This window comes from Poromitra crassiceps (genome assembly GCF_964638095.1).
Source record: "Poromitra crassiceps genome assembly, chromosome: 4".
NCBI classification, from domain to species: domain Eukaryota; kingdom Metazoa; phylum Chordata; class Actinopteri; order Beryciformes; family Melamphaidae; genus Poromitra; species Poromitra crassiceps.
The window spans coordinates 26647047-26671194 of NC_139626.1; the positions used below are offsets into that span (position 1 = coordinate 26647047).

General features: G+C 44.8%; 1 protein-coding gene across 2 annotated transcripts in view; it reads right to left on the reverse strand.

Annotated features, from left to right (window-relative positions):
- LOC310775540 (uncharacterized protein) overlaps window positions 1–24148 on the reverse strand; it is a 105677-nt gene that overhangs the window by 26797 nt on the left and 54732 nt on the right. For both annotated transcript variants that reach the window (XM_083635708.1, XM_083635707.1), the window contains exons 8-12: window positions 14537–14593; window positions 7825–7911; window positions 7163–7408; window positions 3281–3398; window positions 257–384 (exon numbers count right to left, since the gene is read on the reverse strand). In XM_083635708.1, the coding sequence (XP_083491834.1) occupies window positions 257–384; window positions 3281–3398; window positions 7163–7408; window positions 7825–7911; window positions 14537–14593 (636 nt within the window). The remainder of the gene's footprint in view (window positions 1–256; window positions 385–3280; window positions 3399–7162; window positions 7409–7824; window positions 7912–14536; window positions 14594–24148) is intronic.

The window sequence follows — 24148 nt, forward strand, 5'->3', positions numbered from 1 at the left end:
TGCATCATGTCCCTGTAATTCAGCATGCCATGTTTGGTATCTTTGGAAACCTTGAGATCTTGACTAGAATTTAAAATATTGTACTCTATTGTACTATTGTATAGGTCAATAAATTATTATTACTGACTGAATAAAAAAAGTAGCTATTGATCAAGTGTTTTCTGATCTGGAGTGTTATAAAGTCAAATGAGCCTTGGTTTATTGTGTTTTCTCACACGCTGAAAACTCATTTTGAGTTCAAAGCATCTCCACCCACCTTGACCTCCTCATCGAGTTGTTTCTTCGCATCTTCATGTTGTGACTGGACCAGAGTCTTGGAGCGGCAGAGCTGGCTGGATCTGCCCTCTGCCTCCTCCAGCTGTCGACTCAGCTCCGCATTATCAGCTGACAGCACACAGCACAACAGCCATCAGAAACACACAGTGGACACCAGTAGTAACTCTATATGAGACATATATAGCAAAGCACAAACACTCACATAACCACTGGCTATGTCCACTGGTGCTTTGTTGTGTTTGTTTGAATGTCCTCAGACTGGTTACAGTTGCAGATTTTATAACATTCAAAAAGGCTTTGTACGAACTGGATTTGCAGGTTTGTGGGATGTAACGGGAAAGTAATATAACGACAATGAATTACTTTTGTCAGGGAGTAATAAGTAAAGTAATAATATTACTTTTGAAAAGAGTAACGAGTAATAGTAATATTACTTTTTTAAAGTAACGTTCCCAACACTGGTGAGAATGGGGACGAGGAAGTGAGTTTTGTTTATAGATTAGCTCGCGCAAAAATGCCATTTCCTCCGCAACTGTGCGATGGATTTCAAAACGGAGACCACCGTTGAACTCAGCGTGACTTGTACATTTTAAATCCATAGTGGTGTCTCTCAGTGGCATTTCAGAAATCCTTAAAAAAATATATCTACAATGAACTGTCAATGAGCACAACTTGAACCCATGGAACGACATGGCAAGCACCACATCAGTGCAGAGGGCTGCAGGCAACAAGTAAGCCCACAATAAACCTGTTAAAAGACCATCAGACATGTTTCCTTTAGCTTTCCTGTCTAACTACATATTGACTGTCTCTCAGTCTCTTCTAAAATGACTGTAGTTTTGCTGTGCTTACCAAATTGCTTTATTCTGGATATGTTGTGATAAAAACAGTTGCAGTAGCTATCTATTGGCAGTGGTTACAGTTTTCTGACATTGTAGGCTACATGAGAGAGCATTGAGCATTCTGTTCTATCATGTACTGTATATCATTCCATCAAGCTTGCAGACAGAAAAATTGTCAAATGGTGTGTGTGTGTGTGTGTGTGTGTGTGTGTGTGTGTGTGTGTGTGTGTGTGTGTGTGTGTGTGTGTGTGTGTGTAGGTGTGTGTGTGTGTGTGTGTGTGTGTGTGTGTGTGTGTGTGTGTGTGTGTGTGTGTGTGTGTGGGTGTGTGTGTGTAGGTGTGTGTGTGTGTGTGTGTGTCTGTGTGTGTGTGTGTGTGTGTGTGTGTGTGTGTGTGTGTGTGTGTGTGTGTGTGTGTGTGTGTGTGTGTGTGTGTGTGTGTGTGTGAGCGAGAGAGATACAGAGACCACCAGCCGCCACTGTCTATGATCATCAGCGCTCAGCGGGGATGCTGTGTGTGCGAGAACCAGCATCAGTCATAATAATGTATTGCCAAATGCTTTGGGATTCAAAACATTAACATTGCTTCCCATGGTCAGAAAAAGTCTGACCATGGCAAGTACATTACATGGCTGTACTGTAGACATTTTATTGTTATACTGTATCTATTCTTGTCTGTTTTCTAACTTGTAAAAAAAAACATCTCATTTCATCTTGTGATGCAACAATGTTTTTTCTTTAATAAACTTGAAACTGAAAGTCGCCAGGTTTTTCGCTAGTCACTTTTGAGAAATACAGAAACCACCAGGGGGGTCTGAAAAGTCGGCAAGTCTAGTGATAACGTCGCCAAGTTGGCAACACTTTGTGTGAATAAGTACTGTTTGCTGCACAAAACGTGCGTCAGCTTCATTTTCATCGCTATTCATTGTAATGTTTTATTTTATTTGTTAACGCCCCCCCCCCCCCCCAAGTTGCGTCCCTAATTCGTCCCCAAATTAATTTATATCCTCCCCGACCCTATTTTTTTTAATCATCCCCGGGACGACGTGAGGTCCTTAAGCTAGAGCAAGACAGGACAGCAGAGAGAGAGAATAGAGAGTGACGGGCCCTGCACACGACAAGTGATGTGGGCGATATACTCGCTATCGCCCAGTCAGCCCTGCCCCGCTGCTACAGCATGGTTGGCTGCCTTGCTGTATTTCCGTCTTCAATTGGTCGATTTCGAAATGGCCCCTCCTTCCCTCGCTGTGCCGTCTGTCGCTCACCACCTTGCAAAGCATGCTGCGATACCTGGTGTCAGACCCCCTTCTCACCAAATGCGAGCAATAAACTCGCATGTACTCGCACTCGCCCTGCAGCTTGGTTGGCTGCCTTGCTGTATTTCCATCTTCAATTGGTCTATTTCGGTTTTGGCCCCTCCTCTCGTCTTGTCGCCTGCGATGTCCTGACGCCAGGTATCCCAGCATGCTTTGCAAGCTGGTGAGCAACAAGATGGCAGCGAGGGAAGGAGGGGCATTTCGAAATCGACCAATTGAAGACGGAAATACAGCAAGGCAGCCAACCACGCTGTAGCAGCGGGGCAGGGCTGACTGGACGAGTCGATACATGCAAGTTTATCGCGGGCGTTGTGTAGGGGCCGTCAGGACATCGCAAACGACAAGACGAGAGGAGGAGCCAAAATCTAAATAGACCAATTGAAGACGGAAATACAGCAAGCGGAGCAGGGCTTGACAGGGCGAGTGCGAGTGCGAGTACATGCGAGGGAGGAAAACAGGAGAGGGAGAAAAGAGTGAAGAGAAGGAGAAAAGAAGAGAGTGCAGAACAAGAAAACACAGGCAGTTTAACCTAACCTTAACCTGAACTACATAGCAACCAAAGAATCTAGCTAATCTACAGCCTAGCCTAGCCTAGCCTAGCCTAGATGACCCGAACCTAACCGGCATTCCACAAGTAGTGTGTGGATGTCTCTTCTTATGAAGCTCTACTAATTGGGACCTATGCACCTGCTGCCAATCACACTAAAGGACTGATAGGTGCACGTTTTTAAATTCAAATACGACAGGACTGTAGCTATTTGAAACAAAGTAAAAGTCATGCTATACTGTAAGATTTGACAGTTTACATTGCAACACTGTAAAAAAAAAAAGAGCCTCTGCCTGTGTACCTGTGAGTCTGTTCTTGGCCACGTTGACCTCAGTGAGCGCCCTCTGCAGGTCATCTCCTCTGCTGTGGGCGTCTGACAGCTGCTCTTCCAGCTTCTTCAGCTGGCTATCTGTGGATGCCTGCGCGCGCACACGCGCACGCACGCACGCACGCACGCACGCACGCACGCACACACACACACACACACACACACACACACACACACACACACACACACACACACACACACACACACACACACACACACACACACACACACACAGCGGAGATGATGTTACAGCAACGCATCTCAGCATGAGTCAATGCAGCTTTGTGCTTTGGAACGATATATGATTCATTACGTCTTAACACAATTACAACCCCTGATTATAATGCAACCTACATGAATTACAACCCCTGATTATAATGCAACCTACATGAATTACAACCCCTGATTATAATGCAACCTACATGAATTACAACCCCTGATTATAATGCAACCTACATGGATTACAACCCCTGATTATAATGCAACCTACATGAATTACAACCCCTGATTATAATGCAACCTACATGAATTACAACCCCTGATTATAATGCAACCTACATGAATTACAACCCCTGATTATAATGCAACCTACATGAATTACAACCCCTGATTATAATGCAACCTACATGAATTACAACCCCTGATTATAATGCAACCTACATGAATTACAACCCCTGATTATAATGCAACCTACATGGATTACAACCCCTGATTATAATGCAACCTACATGAATTACAACCCCTGATTATAATGCAACCTACATGAATTACAACCCCTGATTATAATGCAACCTACATGAATTACAACCCCTGATTATAATGCAACCTACCGGTACATGAATTACAACCCCTGATTATAATGCAACCTACATGTTTTTGAGTCGTTTTTTTATACCCTTTCATTTCTACCTTGATTTTGCTGGTTGCTATATCCAAATCAAAGGCAAAATACTCTAGTGATACTGGATTCTAATAATCAAGCAATCAATCAACCTTTATTTAATTCTCGGAAGACACACTGAGGGTTGAGACCGTTGAGACCCTCTTTTCCCACGGTGCCGAGATCCAGGCATTTCCAAAAATCATAATTAATAATAATAATAATTGATTGGATTTATATAGCGCCTTTCTAGATACTCAAAGCGCTTCACATATCAAGGGAGGGAGGGGAGGGAACTCAACTCATCCACCACCGATTTCCAAAAATCATGTTCTCATCCTGGACCAAAGACCTGGTTGTGTCCCAAAAAAAAGGGAAAATAAAAAAGGCGGTCGGTGAAAACTCTGTGGCCCGCAATTCCTAAGTCTGCATTTCCCATTGTTTTAAATGTTAATTTTGCAAAAACAACACTTTTTTTTCTTTTTCTTTTTTACTTCCAGCCATTTTTTCAAAAAAATCATTACTCACCTGATATTAAGGGTTCATCCTGATCTCAAGGATATGGATTTCTACTGTGTTTGACTATTTTCACCAATTTGAACCAGTTACAGCACAGCATATTTCATGCAGTTCACATGTTCACATGGGAGGCTGTCGCATAACTGGTTGAAATGGTGGAAAACGGAATTTTACAATTCAGGCTCCAAATTTGAAGCCTTACCTCCAAGATGAATGCCTAACATCAGGTAATCCCTGGAAGTCCAAAATGGACACTTGTTCTAGTTCACTGAATTAAAAAGAAGTGCTATTTTTGGACTTTTGGATTTTTGCAGAAAATCATGAATTAGCTGATGTTAGGCATTCATCCTGATGGTAAGGCTTCAACTTTCCAAAGTGTTTTGATGTTTTGGCTTGGGGTCAGCTGGTGGTGAGGTATGGCAACTGCATGCAGTTCCATATACAGCCACTAGATGGAACTGATGTCAAACTCAGTGAAACCTATTCATTGGAGGCCTTTTACTGGAGGACTGATCCCTAAGATCCTGTTTTTCATATATAACCTTTATTTAATCAGGTAAGTCACATTGAGATCAAGATCTCATTTTCAAGTGAGACCTGAGTACATAAATCTATCTAAAACAATGTTTTGGGGGGAGATAGCTGGGGGTCCAAAAAAAGTAATTTTTTGCTGTTTTGCATGTACTGTACTGTACTGTACTGCACTGTACTCTAAACTGGCATTTGAGTGGTTAAAATTCTGAATAGGAATGAAATGTGGGTTCAGACCTCATGACAGGGACCAACAAATAATCATAAGAAAAATAATAATAATACATATTTTTCACACATCCTACTGTACTTACTGTACATAAAGGACAGAATATGTCCTCAAGGGGGATCAAAGTGCAGTGTATGCAATGTGACATTGCACAAGAACTAACAATGGCTCAAATTCAATGTTGCTGCCAGTCATTGACATAACCCAGGCCCTCATAATCCATCCAAAAAATAATAATCTTGCATTTATGGGATGGAACATAATTCACTTTTTGTGCCTTTATAATGATACTCTGAATAGGAATTCAGAGCCTCTGATACAGGCCTCCTCACTGTCCCACTTTAAAGGCCTCCTCAAAACGCACTTTTACTCCTTGGCCTTCGCTGCCATGTAGGATGCTGATTTTATGACCCATGAGTTGCTTTTATATTTTGTCTTTGTTTTTGTTTTGTTTTTTATGCATTTTTATTGACTTTGCTTTTATATATTTTACGCAATGTCTTTTATTATGTTTTATTCATTTTATTCATTTTAGTAATTTTGATTCATTTTATTTCATTTTATTCATTTTACTCATTTTATTCTTTTTATTCTTTTTATTCATTTTATCATTTTATTGATTTGATCTGATTTAATTGATTTATTGTTTTTAGCTGATTGCTCTTCAGTACCCTGTACAGCACTTTGGTCCTCCTCTGGTTGTTTTAAAGCGCTTTATAAATAAAGTTGGATTGGATTGGATTGGATACTAGGGATCTCACGCGCTACGCGTGCTCGGTGCGGGCTTGCCCGTCCTGCAGCTCGCCAAGCTGGCCCTGCAGCTCGCATTTGCAGCTTGGCTGCTGCGTGGCCTTGCCAGCAGCTCGGCTGCTGTGTGGCCAATGAGACCAGCATCACTGATGATGTCAGATTTATGACATCACTGATGCTGTCATCAGTGGGATTTATGACATCACTGACGATGTCACAGTGGGATTTATGACATCACTGGGATTTATGACATCACTGATGATGTCACAGTGGGATTTATGACATCACTGATGATGTCACAGTGGGATTTATGACATCACAGTGGGACCGATAGAGACACAGAGCCCCAGCTCCCATGTATATATACTGATGATGATGGAAAAAAAACGTAAATGCCAATTTAAAGGGCCTAAAATTCTGAGTAGTACTACAATGTTGCTCCCATGTTGAGAGGTGAGCCTACTAATAGAGAAAATGAAAAAAAAAATTAACTATACATTCTACTGTACACAGTACTGTACACAGTAGACAGATTATTCCTTCAGGGATAACAAACTGAAATGTTCATTATGAAGCACGAGGAAGAGCTTTAGCTGGAAACGTCACTTGCTTGTGGATGGCTAAATAAATCGTAAACGGGAGCTCAGTGTGCGGACCTTTCTTTTTTCTTGTATACTGTTTTTTGGTTCCTGCACCTGCTTTGTGCGACTGCTTCAACTACTACTAAAAATCATGTTTGTCATCCCTACTCATGGCCCCCCTGCAGTACCTCCACGGCCTTGGGAATAACTGCTCTAGACAGCTGCTGTCATTGCTCTCCCCAGCAAAATGCTCATAACCTGACACCAATATTGAGTGATCAGAAAGGAAACAGTGTGTGAGAGTCAAAGCTGGCCCAGGTGACTGATTCCAAACCTCAGTACTTGACGCCTCAGAGCTCTCTCACCTTGGCTTTCTGCAGCGTATCCAGGGAAGCGGCCAGGTCATCCACCTCCATCCTGAGGTTGTGCTTCTCCTTGTCCAGCCGGGCCCTGGTCCTCTGCAGGCCCTCGCACTGCTCGCCCAGCTCCGCCAGGGCCTCGCCGTGCCGCTTCCTCAGCCCCGCCCCCAGCGCCTCTGCCTGGGCCGACGCCTCCTCCAGCTCCCGCCTCACACGCTGCAACTCCGCCTCTCGCTTCTTGTTCACCTCCATCTGGTCACGTATTTAGAGGCTTGAGTTTGGATACTTTGTTGCAGCCCTGCTTTGTGATTTATTTGATCTATTTATTTGATGCATAAAAATCTCAACTCGTGCAGCTTTATTTGAAGTAGTTTTGATTTTGTCCAGTGAATGTGTGCATGATGAAAAGCATTGTATTTATGTCTGCATGTGTCAGTGGGCCATCACGATATGAGTAGAGCATAATCATGTGTTAATTGCACTACAGGAGAGACTTAATGTTCTCTGAAATTAGGTGGGAAAAAATGCTGCATAGTGTATATCGGTCTCGGCAATCGGGCAAAAGAGTTGGAAAATATCAGCATAAATATATAAATATATATATAAATATTGGCAAGTCTGGCAAAAAAAATCCAATATCATGCATTCCCTAATACGAATTAGTTTACCTGCGAGGCCGTAACACCTCCAGCCTCCTCCAGGCGATCAGTGAGATCATCCAATTCTCTGGTTAAATCTGCTCTCTGCTTCTCCACCTGCCAAATACATGGACATTCAAGAACAATGAAAGACATTTTCAAAGTCAGATGGTTTCTCATCTGTAATGTGTAACGTTCCTCGGCTAGATGGCCTAAAATGGTAACAGAAGTGTACTTTTCTTGGTGTATCATTCATAAAGTATTTGAGTGGACAGTGAGTATCTGTCCATCCTGGCCGTCTAGTATCTCCCAGCAGAGGATATTTAAGCACCACATGTTGTGACGTTAGGAAGCGATGTTTCCAGAGGTCAGGAGAGAAGCAAGCATCCAATCAGAGCACTGCAGGGTTAGCTCCTGTCACACAGTCCAAATATGATCTGTGACCTTCTGTTTCCTGCACATGTTATCCTCTGTTCACAGCTAGAGAACCTGCAGGGTGGAACCACGGGGATGCTCTGTTCACAGCTAGAGAACCTGCAGGGTGGAACCACGGGGATGCTCTGTTCACAGCTAGAGAACCTGGAGGGTGGAACCAGGGGGATGCTCTGTTCACAGCTAGAGAACCTGCAGGGTGGAACCACGGGGATGCTCTGTTCACAGCTAGAGAACCTGCAGGGTGGAACCACGGGGATGCTCTGTTCACAGCTAGAGAACCTGCAGGGTGGAACCACGGGGATGCTCTGTTCACAGCTAGAGAACCTGCAGGGTGGAACCACGGGGATGCTCTGTTCACAGCTAGAGAACCTGTAGGGTGGAACCAGGGGGATGCTCTGTTTACAGCTAGAGAACCTGCAGGGTGGAACCATGGGGATGCTCTGTTCACAGCTAGAGAACCTGCAGGGTGGAACCACGGGGATGCTCTGTTCACAGCTAGAGAACCTGGAGGGTGGAACCAGGGGGATGCTCTGTTCACAGCTAGAGAACCTGCAGGGTGGAACCACGGGGATGCTCTGTTCACAGCTAGATAACCTGGAGGGTGGAACCAGGGGGATGCTCTGTTCACAGCTAGAGAACCTGCAGGGTGGAACCACGGGGATGCTCTGTTCACAGCTAGAGAACCTGCAGGGTGGAACCACGGGGATGCTCTGTTCACAGCTAGAGAACCTGCAGGGTGGAACCACGGGGATGCTGTCTTTTCATTTATATTGGAGCATTTAGATAGACAGAGCATGATATAGTTTGTATTTTGTAGAAGTGATCAATACTACACTTGTTCTTTATGGGAAGCCCTTTAGCTGAACTGATTCTGAAGAGACATTTTGATCAGATTCCAAACCCGTATGCAACAACATGTTGTTATGACCTCCGGTCATGTTTTCGCAGATTTGCACTTACGTTTGCAGAAAAGCAGGTCGTGGGCCAACTTAGAATTGATTAACTTCCACATCCACTGTCCAAATTGGTATCATTTGTAGCGGTATAGCTCTTCAAAATCCCACATTGGTTGAACCCTGATATAAACATGAATTTGACAGCTTGCATTCATCAAACTGAACCACGTATTACAAAAAGCACATTAAACATGATTTGTTTTGCATACAAATGCAATCAGAAATGTGTGATATAATGTAGTGAAAAGCACTCGTTGGTGCATTCACAGCAGTTTTGACAGACAGCCGTAGATGTCGGGGAGCTGCTCTGTAAAAGCTACAGTCCAACATGGCCCCCCTGATAACAGCAATGAGCGTCAATGAGCCACAAGGGAAAACAGATGATACACATTTGAAACCTGAGGACCACCCCCCCCCCCCCTCCCCCCCCCCCCTTCCCCCCCTCCACCTCACTCTCCTGTCCAGTTGGAGTCTGCTTTTAAAGTGCATTTAATGAGTCCCCTGTGTGTGAAGGGTTAACACCGGAGCACTCTGCTCACTCATCGCTCTCCTCCACACCACTGACTGAGTCAACAGCTCTGACACCCCACGCAACACTCTCATCCCCATGCTTGATGGCGGGCAGGCGTGGGGAGTAACAGATCATATGTAACAGGGGTTACTGGTAACTGTAACCCCTTACAGTCACAGAGAAAAAGATGTAATCAAGATTAGAGTTACATTTAGTAAAAATTGTGATTACCCAATAGAGATGGAACGATATGAAAATTTCATATCACGATTGATTATAGTGACCAAAATGATCACGGTTATCAGTATTATCACGGTTTGTTAAAATGTGCTGAAAATGTTCAAAAAGTACTAATACACTCTCAGAAATCATTTCACCAAGTTTTATATTGAAAACTCAGGCCCAAAAAAGGATTGATACACTCACTGAAATCATTTCTCCAAGGCTGCACGTTTGCATCTGGGAGACTGTTGCCAACTTTGGTTGATGATGGACAGTATTTCGTAAGGAATTTGATCACGGTTATCATTAAAACCGGTTATTGTTACATCCCTATTACCCAGCAGGATTACAAATTGAAAATAGATTTAAAATTAAGAATGATGCACACACATTACAACACTTGCCTCACACAACAGCACTCTGCTCCAACCCGCTCTCACACAACAGCACTCTGCTCCAACCTGCTCTCACACAACAGCACTCTGCTCCAACCTGCTCTCACACAACAGCACTCTGCTCCAACCTGCTCTCACACAACAGCACTCTGCTCCAACCTGCTCTCACACAACAGCACTCTGCCCCAACCCACTCTCACACAACAGCACTCTGCTCCAACCTGCTCTCACACAACAGCACTCTGCTCCAACCTGCTCTCACACAACAGCACTCTGCTCCAACCCACTCTCACACAACAGCACTCTGCTCCAACCCACTCTCACACAACAGCACTCTGCTCCAACCCGCTCTCACACAACAGCACTCTGCTCCAACCCGCTCTCACACAACAGCACTCTGCCCCCGCCCGCTCTCACACAACAGCACTCTGCTCCAACCCGCTCTCACACAACAGCACTCTGCTCCAACCCACTCTCACACAACAGCACTCTGCCCCCGCCCGCTCTCACACAACATCACTCTGCTCCAACCTGCTCTCACACAACAGCACTCTGCTCCAACCCGCTCTCACACAACAGCACTCTGCCCCCGCCCGCTCTCACACAACATCACTCTGCTCCAACCTGCTCTCACACAACAGCACTCTGCTCCAACCTGCTCTCACACAACAGCACTCTGCTCCAACCCGCTCTCACAGCAGTTTGGGAAATAATAGTCTCATTAATAATAGTACTAATGAGAAACAGGTGACTGCTGAAACCAACACATAAGGTCTGAAAGAGCTGGGGTTTTTGGAGTCAAATGCAGGAAATTTGTTCAAAAGTAATCCAAAAGTAACAGAAAGTAATCATTTACATTACTTTAATATTGTGATACTTGGATTACGTTAGTGATTACAATTTTTAACAGGTAATTAGTAATTGTATCGGATTACATTTTTAAAGTAACTCTCCCAACCCGGGTCAGTGCTCCGAAAAAAAATGGGGGGGGAGGGGAGGTCCATGTGCATGCCTTTGCACACATGTCAATGTACATTCACATGTGTGCTTTGATTAAATCAAGCATGTTGGTGTCGTCTGCCTCCAATATGATGGAGGTCAATCGTCCCTCTCTCCTGACCTGCAAACTTGCGATACAATTAGATTTTCTTTGCAAATTTTCTGTGCTCACTGAAAAGGCGATTTCAAAGCATGATTCGTGACATCACAAATACTGGAGTGGAGCCAATCCCTGTCCAGTATTCAGCAGTTAATTTAAAGCCCTTGTTTGTATGCTGTGATTGGCTAGTTATGTTCTAATCTAGATAACCCTGATTGGTTGCTTTGGAATTTTTTATGTGGCAGAAGGAGGGGAAGTCATTTTAAAGATTTTAACAAGATATTTCACTTTTTGTATGTGGGAAAAACCACCACAAATTATTATTCAAAGTATTTTATATAAATCTTAAAACATGGCTTTAGGGGTTATTTAAATTATTATTATTGATATATATATTTTTTGTAAATAAATTCTTCATCTACAGTAAAGGTCTATCGTATCCCAGAGTTTCCCTTACAGTTGATTAGGTGGGGCGGGACTCGGTCAACCTGCCTTAAAAGAATAGTTCATCTCAAAATGAAGATTCAGTCATTAACTATGTCAGTCCATGTCAGTCGTAACCCCACTAAGGTTTGCGTTTCTGCAAACACACTGCAGGTTAGTTCCAGTCCAAATTGAGTGCGCGCAGAATAGCCACAATTGATGATGAGTACAATATTTGACTTCTGGACCCACAGTGCCAAACGTTCGGCTACTTGGATGAGTTGTTTGGAGCAGTTTGATGGACATTTTCTGAGGAAGGTTGAAATAGGACTTTCGCAGGTCAACTCTCTGTGTGTTTGGTTTTTCATACCGTTTCAGAGGCCTGGCAAGAACGAAAATGGGCAAATTAAAGATACTGAATATCATCTATGGGAAATGTATATATAAAAACATATTTGTATGTGCCTTCAAAAATCCATATCAGACAAATCCTGCCTGGTGCTTTTACACACCATACAGCATTTACATACATACTGAGAGTGTAAAAGTACAGAAGGTGTGTGTGTTTGTGTCTGTGTGAGTGACTTGCATTCCGACTGGGAGGAGATCCCATGGAAAATAGTGTTGTCTGTCAGCCTCTATCTCCTGATGCTATCTCCCCCTGCGCGACCCGAGGAGCAGAGCTTAACAATAGCGAGCCTGTCTGCTGGCAGCGGTATGTCGTATTTGAGCTTCTTCCATGAAGACGCAGAGGCAAAGGCTGCGGGACAGATAAAGGCCCCGGCGTGTCTCTGCCTGTCTCCGCCACTACCGCTCTGTGGGCTTGGAGGCGAGAGGAAGACCTAGCAGCACCATTAGGAATACCACCCAGAGCGGCCAGAAGCCTCTGGGCCCGCTTGTCATTCTATTCAGCACCTCCTGGGTGAAATATGCACCTTTCCGTTCCTGCCTCTACCAACTGTAACATGGAAACTGAGGGGGGAGGAGGGGGGCTTAAACACACACGTCCTTTAAGTGAGTCTGGTTTGAAACAACAAGCAGTTTAAAGCGTCCATCTCGCTAGATGAGCTTTATATGAAGCAGGGCCTCAGCTTGGAGCTTTTGTACATGACAAAGAATAAGGAATACATCTCGTCAACTTGGCTGGGGTGAAAAGGAAGGGGCGGGGCCTGTCCTTCTGTCATGCTTCTAAAGAGCAAGGCGAAGGGGATTACAAGAACCAGAAGGTGTATTGGTGTGTGTGTGTGTGTGTGTGTGTGTGTGTGTGTGTGTGTGTGTGTGTGTGTGTGTGTGTGTGTGTGTGTGTGTGTGTGTTTGTGTGTGTGTGCGCGCAGGAGAGAGAGAGAGAGAGAACGATCGGGAAATAAGAAAGAGGAGGTAAAAAGGATGTGGGGGCTCCCTCTCCGCCTCTGGGGTTGCCCCGTATGTTAATCAGAAACACAAGGTCTCCCCCCCTCTGGTTTATTATCACAGGTGCAGATAGTTTGGGGTGAGCAGAAGCGCGGCACATGGCGAGTGTACCCCACCGACCCCCCTCACATCCCTCCATCACTCCACTTTTCCTTGGCTTTCAAGCTACAAACTCTTATAGCTACTTAACTTTACTTTACTTAACTTTACTTAACTTTACTTTACTTACTTAACTCTACTTTACATTAACGGCCGTGCTAAGCTCATCTCTTATCGTCTCACCTGCTTTGGGCCCCTGCAGCCAGAGGGCCCCTGCAGTACGTACACCCTGCAGGCAGAGGGCCCCTGCAGTACGTACACCCTGCAGCCAGAGGGCCCCTGCAGTACGTACACCCTGCAGCCAGAGGGCCCCACAAATAGAATTCATGTAATCTATAGAGCTCAACAGGCACGTGCCCCATTAGCCTTTTTCACTTCCCAATCAATTCACCCATTTTGTGTCTAAAAGGCCGGAAGTAACACAGGTGCAAGCAAAACATTAACGAGGGCCCCGGCACTGGACCACCAAAACCCTCATTAATGTTCTGCTGGTAAGTGAAAAAAGCAAATACTTGCCTTTGCCCCTCAAAATCACTAAGTCCACCCCTGCACGTGCAGTGGAGCCTCATTAGAGGTATACTTTAGAGGTAGGTATACTGTATACATTAGAGGTATACTTTAGAGGTAGGTATACTCTGTATACATTAGAGGTATACATTAGAGGTAGGTATAGGGTAGGTATTAGAAACAATTATAAAAATCATAAAAAGATTCAGACCGCGACTTTATATATATACTGTATATATAAATGATATAAAAAATTATAAAAGTGATAAACATTCACACCGACTTGATTAAAATATATATATTTAAGCAATATCACACGAGAGGGAGTGCTGTTGTTGGCTAATATCGTCACTGCTGTGATTCGGTCGTAGACACGAGGCCGCAGTTCTATTAAACAAAGCTGATTAAAAAAATGACAAAAAGCTGAGAAAATATATGATTTCTCTATTTATTCCTCCGCCAACAAAAATAGTCCCCTCAGCTTTCCGCTTTGCCGAAAATGTAGCCTAATCAGCCTAATTAACTGCAGGCTGTCTACTTTTTGTCATACACATTGATTTGCATGTTGCCTCAAAGTGTTTGCTTCGTTTTTGTTTTTCTCCAAATCGTACACATTAGAGGTATACATTAGAGGTAGGTATACTGTATACATTAGAGGTATACATTAGAGGTAGGTATACTGTACCTTGGCTCTCATGGCCCGCTCTGCATCCAGCTCCTCCTCCAGCTCCTCGATGCGGGCCTGAGACAGAGAAAGACAACAGAAATGTATGAAATATGCGAAAACATGCGGTAATACTCCGTTTTCGCTGAAAAATGACTAGAATACCAGTCATTGGACCTGTTATCTGCAGAGATTATACAAGCCAAGTAGATCCACTGACACAGAACAAATTGGGCATCACCTTTCTCCAGAGTGTTTGCTATTTCAGGGCAGCAGTTGTGCGGTGAGGCCGTCTCTCGGGCTCTGGCATGCCACTGGCTTTTTTTTCTCAGGTAGCAATTTAGAGCAAGAATGTCTATAGCCACCATCATTATCTGTACTCTGACCTAGGGCTGGGTCTGTACTCTGACCCAGGGCTGGGTCTGCTATGTCTGGTCAGCAGGGCAAAAAAAGCATCCTCACCATTTTCGTGACATTCTAGGATACTTTTATTGTGCTTGCTGAAAGGCACAATCTATAAAATCCGCCATACTTATTATATCTGCCACAAATCTTTGGACGTAATAAACATTTTCGCACCACATAGACATGCCAGACCTCAAAACGATTTTTTTTCCCCATTCACTTGAATGGGGTTTTCGAAAAATCTTGCATTAAATTAGCTGTAACCATACGACGTACAGCTACCAAACTTGGTAGGGAGGTTCACAGAGAGGCCTTTTAATATCCACAAAGAAATTACACCAATATACCTGATGGTGGTGCTATAACAGCCCTCTTTACGTTTTGGTCCATAACCTTTGAACGTATGGTCCACAATCAAAATTCCCTGGATTCCTTGGGTCCTTCCACATCTACTGATATAAGCCACGCCCATTTGCGTCTGACTAGATTTTCTGCCATTTAGAATTTTGTCCAAAACTGTTTTTTTGTGATTCCTCCTTCAAATTTTGTCCAAACTTCACCAAACCAAAGCACACATCATGTGTGGACTGTCCTGCACAACAATGATTTCGCGCTTTTTGAAAAGACTGCACCGTTGCAATATAATCCACTTCCAAACTTCTGTGGGTGGGGCCTATTTCACAAAAATCACCATAACTCCGGAACACATTGTCCGAATCGATGCAGCGATGTACTCTCTGAGCTGATTAAAAAACAATTGTGTCATTTCGCCTATAGGGGGTGCTATAGCTGCAATAAGTACCTGTAGCTCACAAACCATAAGTTCATGTTCTTTGGAACCGTAGCTTCTACAATCAAAAATATTTTTTCCCAGGTTTCCTTGGCTCGCCCCACTTTTACTCATTGCTGTGAGGTAAAAAGAATACACCTATTGACCTGACGGTGGCGCTATAACAGCCCTCTTTACGTTTTGGTTCACAACTTTTGAACTGTAGCGTCTACAGCCAAAATTATTTCACCCCTGGATTCCTTGGCTCCTCCCACTTCTACTCACAAAGGCCCTCCCATAACTACTTTGTCCACCCTAGCAACCATCTACAAATGCCCTAGCAACCAGCCAGAAACACCCTAGCAACCAGTTACTACACCCTTTAACCACCTAGAGACGTCCTAGCTACACATTGCAGATTGGGGCTGCATGGGCAGGGGCGTTGCAAGGGGGCGGGGCATGGTGAGGATAGCAAGCACAATAACATTTCCGTTAGGAAATTTAGCATATTCTAGTTTCTATTGCTTTTATATCCCTGGCTGCAATTCAGTCATGCATTACCAAGCAGCAGCATCATCTGAATACAATGTGTTTAAAAAAAAAAATCTTAAACATTTTTAAGACCATAACCAAAATTAGACATTCTGGTCCTTTCTGGCAAGCAGGCTTGTGAAATCTAGCCTAATGATAGTGAAAACGTAAAAGTAGATTTGTCTTGTGGGAATTTCCCTCCACCCACACACTCTCTGACTCTGAGCCCCAACCCCTTTTTTAACACACATTGGTGAAATGATAGTGCACAATACATCAGCAATTCTGTAGCTACAGCATAACTAACTCATCATAAACGCATGTCGTTTTCTGCCTCCAACCTTCACGTCTTGTTTTAGAAACACACACAGATTGACCACCGCGAATTTCCCCTCATCACATAAGTCAATCCTTTTTTGTCCTTTTTGACATCAATTTCCCAACATGGCCGCATCCTTCCAAGTCGTGTCATGTCAAGCGCGCTATCTCCGGCTCTATCATGTCTCGGTTGTCAGGAAGTGTGTCTGACATGGCGTGTAGCCCCGAGCCATTCACTGTAATAACACCGACCCTGTACTGATGTGATGCAGCTCATTCAGCGGCTACATGGCACAGAAAGCTCCCCAAACACTCCACAAGAAGACATTTTCAGGCAAAATAAACACACCCATCACGTCTAGACTGGGATCATCTTGCAGCTGGAGTATCTTTGATTTGATAGTCATTTAAACAGCTTACATGCTTTCTCAACCTTTTAATGTGAAGGACCCCTTATCTAGTCCACATTAGGGCTATGAACCCAACTCAGTGAGATTTTGTCTCTTGCACCCAAATATGAGATTTCTTTTATTGTTAGATATGATTTTGTGCAGAAATCCATGACTACAGTATATTCATTGTAGAGAGATACTGTAACAGTGAAATTATCAACAACATAGTCATTCCTCTACATTCTGTAATTGTGGTCACTTCTTGTAAATGAAATAATGGTCAAATTAACAATTCATTAATTTACTGGGGACCCCCTGGAACCCCCTCTAGGACCCCTGGTGGTCCCCGGACCCCACGTTGAGAACCACCAGTAGGTGGGCTCACCCATCTTAACAATCTAATGCAAACAACAACCTTTCCTTTTTTTCCAACAGTTAAAGCTAAAAGAGGAAGACGAAAAGAGAGAGAGAGAGAGAGAGAGAGAGAGAGTATAAAAGGAAGACACAAAAAGAGAGAGAGAGTAAAATAAGGAAAACTCACATGCCAGCGCAGGACCTCTGTAGAGAGTACAGCCATGGTGAGGCAGCAGCAGCCCAACTGACTGACTGACTGTCCCACACAGACACACACTCACAGATACACACTCACAGACACACATCACTTCACTCTGTTGATCCCCTAAGGCATTTTACTGTCCACACCCCCTTGTGTCTTTTCCAGCGCGCGCCGCACACACACACACACACACACACACACACACACACACACACAGCTCACATATCTGTTTCTTGTTACATTTCCACTTTCCGCAGCCTCAAACCAGCCTCAAAATAAATATTGTAGAAGTAATACAAATGTAGAAAACATAGCACACTAACAGTGTTAAGATGTTTGGGAATAAAAAACACTTTCAAAGCATTGAGAGAGCAGCTTTATTGATTCATAAACAGGCTCACTTTTGCACCTTTGTATCAAATTGATTGTATTCTCGATGATCCTACGTTTTCGTCTGAGGAGTACATTTACAGGCAGGCAGGGAAATAACAAAATTAGCCCATCACTGCTGAGAACCGGTGGAGGGTTTGATCTCCGTAATTGTATGTGCTTAAAGTTTTAGCTTTCTTTTTTCCGCTGCACTTCGAAAACCATAATAATTGTCCATAAATTGCAATCAGATGTTGTTGCCTCGTCGCTGATGTCTCCCCGCTCCTTGTGTCTGAGGGGGATACTGGACGGCGTGGGCAGTCATATCCTGTGAGCCCCCCAGACGAGAGGGGGGAAATAAAAGCGTGGGCCAAATAATCGGGGAACGCCGCTGGCTCGTGCACGGGGCGCGATCGGACCGCCTCGCCTCTGCATCCAACGCAGATCGTTTGGGACACCTCTTGACGTGGTCCTGGGCCGGCCATACTGTCCACATATGCCGGGATAATTCAGGACTTCTCACTGGAACCCGAGCCCTTTGTTCTTTTAAACGCCTGCAGATGGCAGCGCGTGGCTTCCAGCGGCAACAGCCAGGCTGTTTGGATTGGTTTGAGGGGGGGGGGGGGAGGGTGTGGCCAGGCGATGACAGGGCCTGTTGACTGAGGGCTCTTTGCCTCCTCGAAGCCTCGCAGGTGAGGAGGACGCCAGGTCAAATCTGCGGTGTCCACTATTAGGTGAATTACGAGATGCTTTTCCAGCACAGGTGCACAGTGAGACAGAGGAGGAGGGGCAGGGTGGAATGTGTGTGTGTGTGTGTGTGTGTGTGTGTGTGTGTGTGTGTGTGTGTGTGTGTGTGTGTGTGTGTGTGTGTGTGTGTGTGTGTGTGTGTGTGTGTGTGTGTGTGTGTGTGTGTGTGTGCATGTGTGTGTGTGTGTCCGTTTTGAACCAGCTAGTAGCCTTATGTTGTTATTTAGCCTTTCTGCTGCTGCATGATTAAATCAGCAAATGTTATTTTATGGGGGGGGGGGGGGGGGGGGGGGGGAATTTGGTTACGTAGTGGCACTTGGTCGGAAAAGTTTGGGAACCTCTGAAATAGACGATAAAAAAAAACTGTTTTGGGTGTGATTGACAGGTTGCCTGTCCAACCATCACACAGATTGCCTATGGTCTTGCGCCATCTCGTCCACAAACCAATGGGTGATGTCACAAGCACTCCGTCCATACAGTCTATGCAGTATATAGTCTTTTATACAGTCTATGCAGTATATAGTCTTTTATACAGTCCATGCAGTATATAGTCTTTTATACAGTCTATGCAGTATATAGTCTTTTATACAGTCCATGCAGTCAACGCATCACAACTGGACTCGCCTGATTGGCTCCCCTCACTAAGCTGAAATCCTTCTTTTCAGGCCAGTTTGCAGCACTGGAATCCGCTCAGCAGGTAGATCTCATCTGAATTAGAAGAGCAGCTGTTGTTGGCCAGTCAGGTGCCAGTATTGTTGGTGTGGTGGCAGGTAAAGTGTTAAAATCCCTTGTTCCCACCATGGAACAGTTATGTGAAGGAGGCATGACTATAAACAGGAAGAGTCTCAAATTGAAGAAGCATGGTGGATTCATCTCGAATGCCAACCACCAAGGTACAATTCCTCAACCTTTAGCTGTGTCCATTTCACAACTTTATATGAGATCATGTTGCTCCTACCTGTCAGGACTTTTAGTCTTCAAAATCATTCTGCATTTACAATATTTGCAAAACATTACAAAGAACATTATTCTCATCCAGAGGTGGGTAGTACTCAAGTACTGTACATTTACTCAGTTACATGTACTTGAGTACTGTATATTTTTTATAATAAATTGTAAGTACAGTAATATTTTTTACAGAATACCTTTCACTCTTACTCAAGTACATGTGCAATAAAATATGTACTTTTACTGAGTTACATTGGCCCATTAAAGGATAATTCATTTTTTTTTACAACCTGGACCTTATTTGACCCCTGTGACTATTCGTGACCGTATCGCCCAGCCCCAGTATACCCTGTCTGTTCTGCTCTCTCTCCTCCTCCCCCTCCCTTCACCTGCTCTCTTTCTACCTTTCTCCCTCTCCACCTCCTCCCTTCCCCTTGCTACTCTTCCCTTCAACTGAAGAGTAGGCTATTTTGTCAGCATTAATAGGCTATTGTCCGTGTGCATTGCTTGGTCCTTGTATTAGCGCAGTCGCAATTCTAATCAATTTCTTGTTAATTGCTCATTTGCATGCATGCAGTGATGCGATATCAGCTTGAGTTGGGCAAGACTCATGAGCAGGACTTCATGAGTGTATAACCGCGGTGTGACAATGTCAATGTCCAACTTATCAATTAAACTTGTGTCTTGGGGGCACATTATCACCATCGACCATTGTAACATGAATTGCCAAAGATTACATGAAGAGTAGGCTGTTTGATTGTTGAAATATAGCTGAATGGCCACGTAGGCCATTGGTGCAGGATGACTGGCACCATCGCAGTCAGCCTCACCGGGCCGGCTGGTAGTTCGGACCCTCTCAACATGGCCAGCTCTGTCGTCTGTGAGATGTGAGAGCCGTCCAGGCCTCACACGTTCAGTTCCGCCCCACCAAAAGGTAGGAATGAAAATATAAGTTGTATAGTATCCACGTAGCTCCTAGCGAATCTGTCCTCCGTGTGAATCACTGTCCTCCTCACCCCGGAACTCCTTCCTTCTCCAAACCGGGACTCCCCTTCTAGAGGCAAGAGGCCTCTTAAAGGTACAGGAACATATGTCCATCGAAGAATTCAGCATTATTCAACGATCAAAAGAGCCAGAAATACATAGGTAAATATTATCATATTTTCATGATCATGAGTTGGGGAATATCGCCTATTGATCGTAACATAGGTGATGCGATTACCGTGACAGCCCTAGGTCCTATGAGGCTCGATCAGCGTCCTATGACATAGGTCCAAACCACTGGTGGTTCGGATTCAAACCAAAAAGAATAGATTGGAGCGCGACAAGATAGATTGGTCATGTGATGGTGATCTCATGATCTCGCGCGAATCCAGCTGCCTCACAAGGTTATGAAAATGCATCATTCGAATGCAACGATGATGACCACCGCAGCGCGATCTGACCTCACAGTGAAACATCTGGCGTAAACCAGACAGCAGGTCAACCTGCTGACCTTTAGCTCCTCCGATCGTGGCGTGCCCTTTACAGCGCTGCGGCGGTGTGCCGTGTAATAAAAGGGCTAAGAGCGCGGGGGCCGTCGTAAGAAGTAGTAACTCACAGGACAGTGGGCCCCCGCAACCCCCGGCGTACCCCCGTTCAACCCTGCTGCTTTGAATTACAGAGCACAGACAGGGGAAGGGGGGGGGGGGTCATCATAAAAGATACACAAAGCTATCTCATTGAGTCTGCTATGTCGACATATTCATGTGACCTTTATATCAAAACCAGACGCGAGTGGGCGACAGACAAGATGGCGGTCCAATCAGATGGCCCATCTGTCCACCTGCATCTTTATCAGTAGTAGTAGGAGGAGAGGAGTCCCAACCGAAAGTACACACACACACACACACAGACACAGACACAGACACAGACACAGACACAGACACAGACACACACACACACACACACACACACACACACACACACACACACACACACACACACACACATAAAGGCTTCATTGTGAGATAGGGAGAATGCCAAAGCTACAGTAAATTTGAAAACATGTCCACCCTCGCAGACCCACGGATCGCCTTTCACTCGTCCAATCAGAGGCGGTGAGCGGACAAAGACGCTCTTTATTCCCCCCCTGACAAACCTCTGGATGAAACATCAGGCTCCGAGAGGCATGGGCCTGGGCTGAGGAGCTCTACCTGAACTTTACAAGCTGCCATCTCACTGCCTCTCTCTCTCTCTCTCTTGGTCTCTCTCTACTCATCTCCAACAAGGGACACAGACAGACAAAACACATTCTATCTGCAGCATGCACCAGTGGCACAGATAAACGCTCTCAGGCCTGTTTGATTTGATCACTGATGACACAGTGAGATTGATGGTAAAAGCCTGAGTATAAACTCCACTCTCCTCCTCATTTAAAATGGCTGTGCAGAGGCAGGCTCAACATAGTAAATAGAGTATAAAGCCAACAGAATCAAAACAACTAACACTCAAGTCTTAATCTTCTCATGAGAAGATCATTATGTGCTACATGGACTCAGTTCTCAGTCTCTATCCACGTCGCTCACCAACTTTCTCCCAGCTTTCATGGACCGGGTGGAAACAATTTCGGAGTAAAAACAAAGCAAAAACTGCACCGCAGAACCAAACAGGAGTGTTTAGGGCAGAGGCCCTTCATGCAGCAGGCCCTTCATGCCACAGGCCCTTCATGCAGCAGGCCCTTCATGCCACAGGCCCTTCATGCAGCAGGGCCTTCATGCAGCAGGGCCTTCATGCAGCAGGCCCTTCGTGCAGCAGGGACTTCGTGCAGCAGGGCCTTCATGCAGCAGGCCCTTCATGCAGCAGGGCCTTCATGCAGCAGGCCCTTCATGCAGCAGGGCCTTCATGCAGCAGGGCCTTCATGCAGCAGGCACGCTGACATGCTTGTAAATGGATAAAACAGAATCAAAAATAGAAGAAAGAAGCTAACATAATCGCCTCCACACATACTAGCCGCGTTCGGAATCGTTCACTCATTCACTCACTCACTATTCCCCATAGTGTTGATCATATAGTGAACTATATGGGGAATGATCAAAATGGGTTTTGGACACTACACATATTTCTTTTCTGAGGATCATTACGTCACCAGATACGTCAGGTATTCACATAAACAACTGAGCTCATGAGCAGATTGAGATGTCCTCAGGTACTATTGATGTTGCATGTTTTGACTGCGAAATCCTAAATAAACCATTGAAATTCTAATTACGTGCATGTGTGGATTTGTCAACTATGTTGCTGTCTCCTAATAGCAAGCTTTGCTGGTCAAGTAGCTCACAAGCTTGTTAGCTCGCGAGCTAATGACTTTCTAATTCTCCTTCGGTAAAGACAACCTCATTGCATTATGGTATACCGGCGAAAATGTAGGGTACATTCGCTGTTCACTAGAAATCCCTGTGCATTGTGGGTATTTTATAGTGGACTAAATAGTGAATCAAATTAACAGTTGAGAATTCGGACACTATAAAAAAAATGGCGACACACTAAATAGTCCACTATTTCTGTCATAGGGACCGATTCTGAACAGGGCTGTTGTTTTGTCGTCATATTGCATCACCGTGCGGTGTAAAGTTTCTTTTTGCGAAAAGTGTGTGTGTGTGTGTGTGTGTGTGTGTGTGTGTGTGTGTGTGTGTGTGTGTGTGTGTGTGTGTGTGTGTGTGTGTGGGTGTTGAGACTTCTGCTCCTGTCAGCCAGCAACCTGTAGCTAACCAGACACAAACAGCTGATATACAGTCAGGTAATTTGAGAGAGAGGGAGAAAACGCAGCGATAATAACACGGCAGCATGGACACCTTTATGCCGGCAAGATGTCACGTTAATTGAACTGAAGACTAAAATCAATCAATCAATCAAATTTATTTGTATATATATATTTATATATATTTGACTGCAAGGCTACGTTGAAACAATGACCACTTGGCGAAGGCGGCAAGGAAAAAAAACCTTTAAAGGGGAAGAAAAGCTTGAGCAGACCTGTAAATGGTAAATGGACTGCATTTATATAGCGCTTTTATCCAAAGCGCTTTACAATGTGCCTACATTCACCCATTCACACACCGAATTAAGGCGACAAGCTGCCACGCAGGGTGCTGGCACAGCCATCGGGAGCAATCCGGGGTTCAGCGTCTTGCCCAAGGACACTTCGACATGCGGACTGGAGGAGCCGGGGATCGATGATTAGTGGACGACCCGCTCTACCTCCTGAGCCACAGCCCCCCAGTAGCAGCTGTAATAACAACAGGACTAAAAATAGTAACAGAAGTGGTCCAGGATCCACAACCAGTCACCGGCACGCCAGTATCGCTCTCACTGCCCGTCCCTAATGCAGGGAGCTGTCCACGGAAGAGCTCCAGCGCCACGTCGAGTTCTTCTCTACTCAGTATGAGGAAGAAGCGGCCGCTATTTCGTCGTGCCATGAAGGCTAGAGATAGATCTGTCTTCTCACATAGCCTTGTCAAGCGCTTCCTGAAAGGACTGAGGCGCGACAGCCCTACGGTGCACTCCCTGGACCTCCAATGGGATATGGTGAACTCCCTGGACCTCCAATGGGATATGGT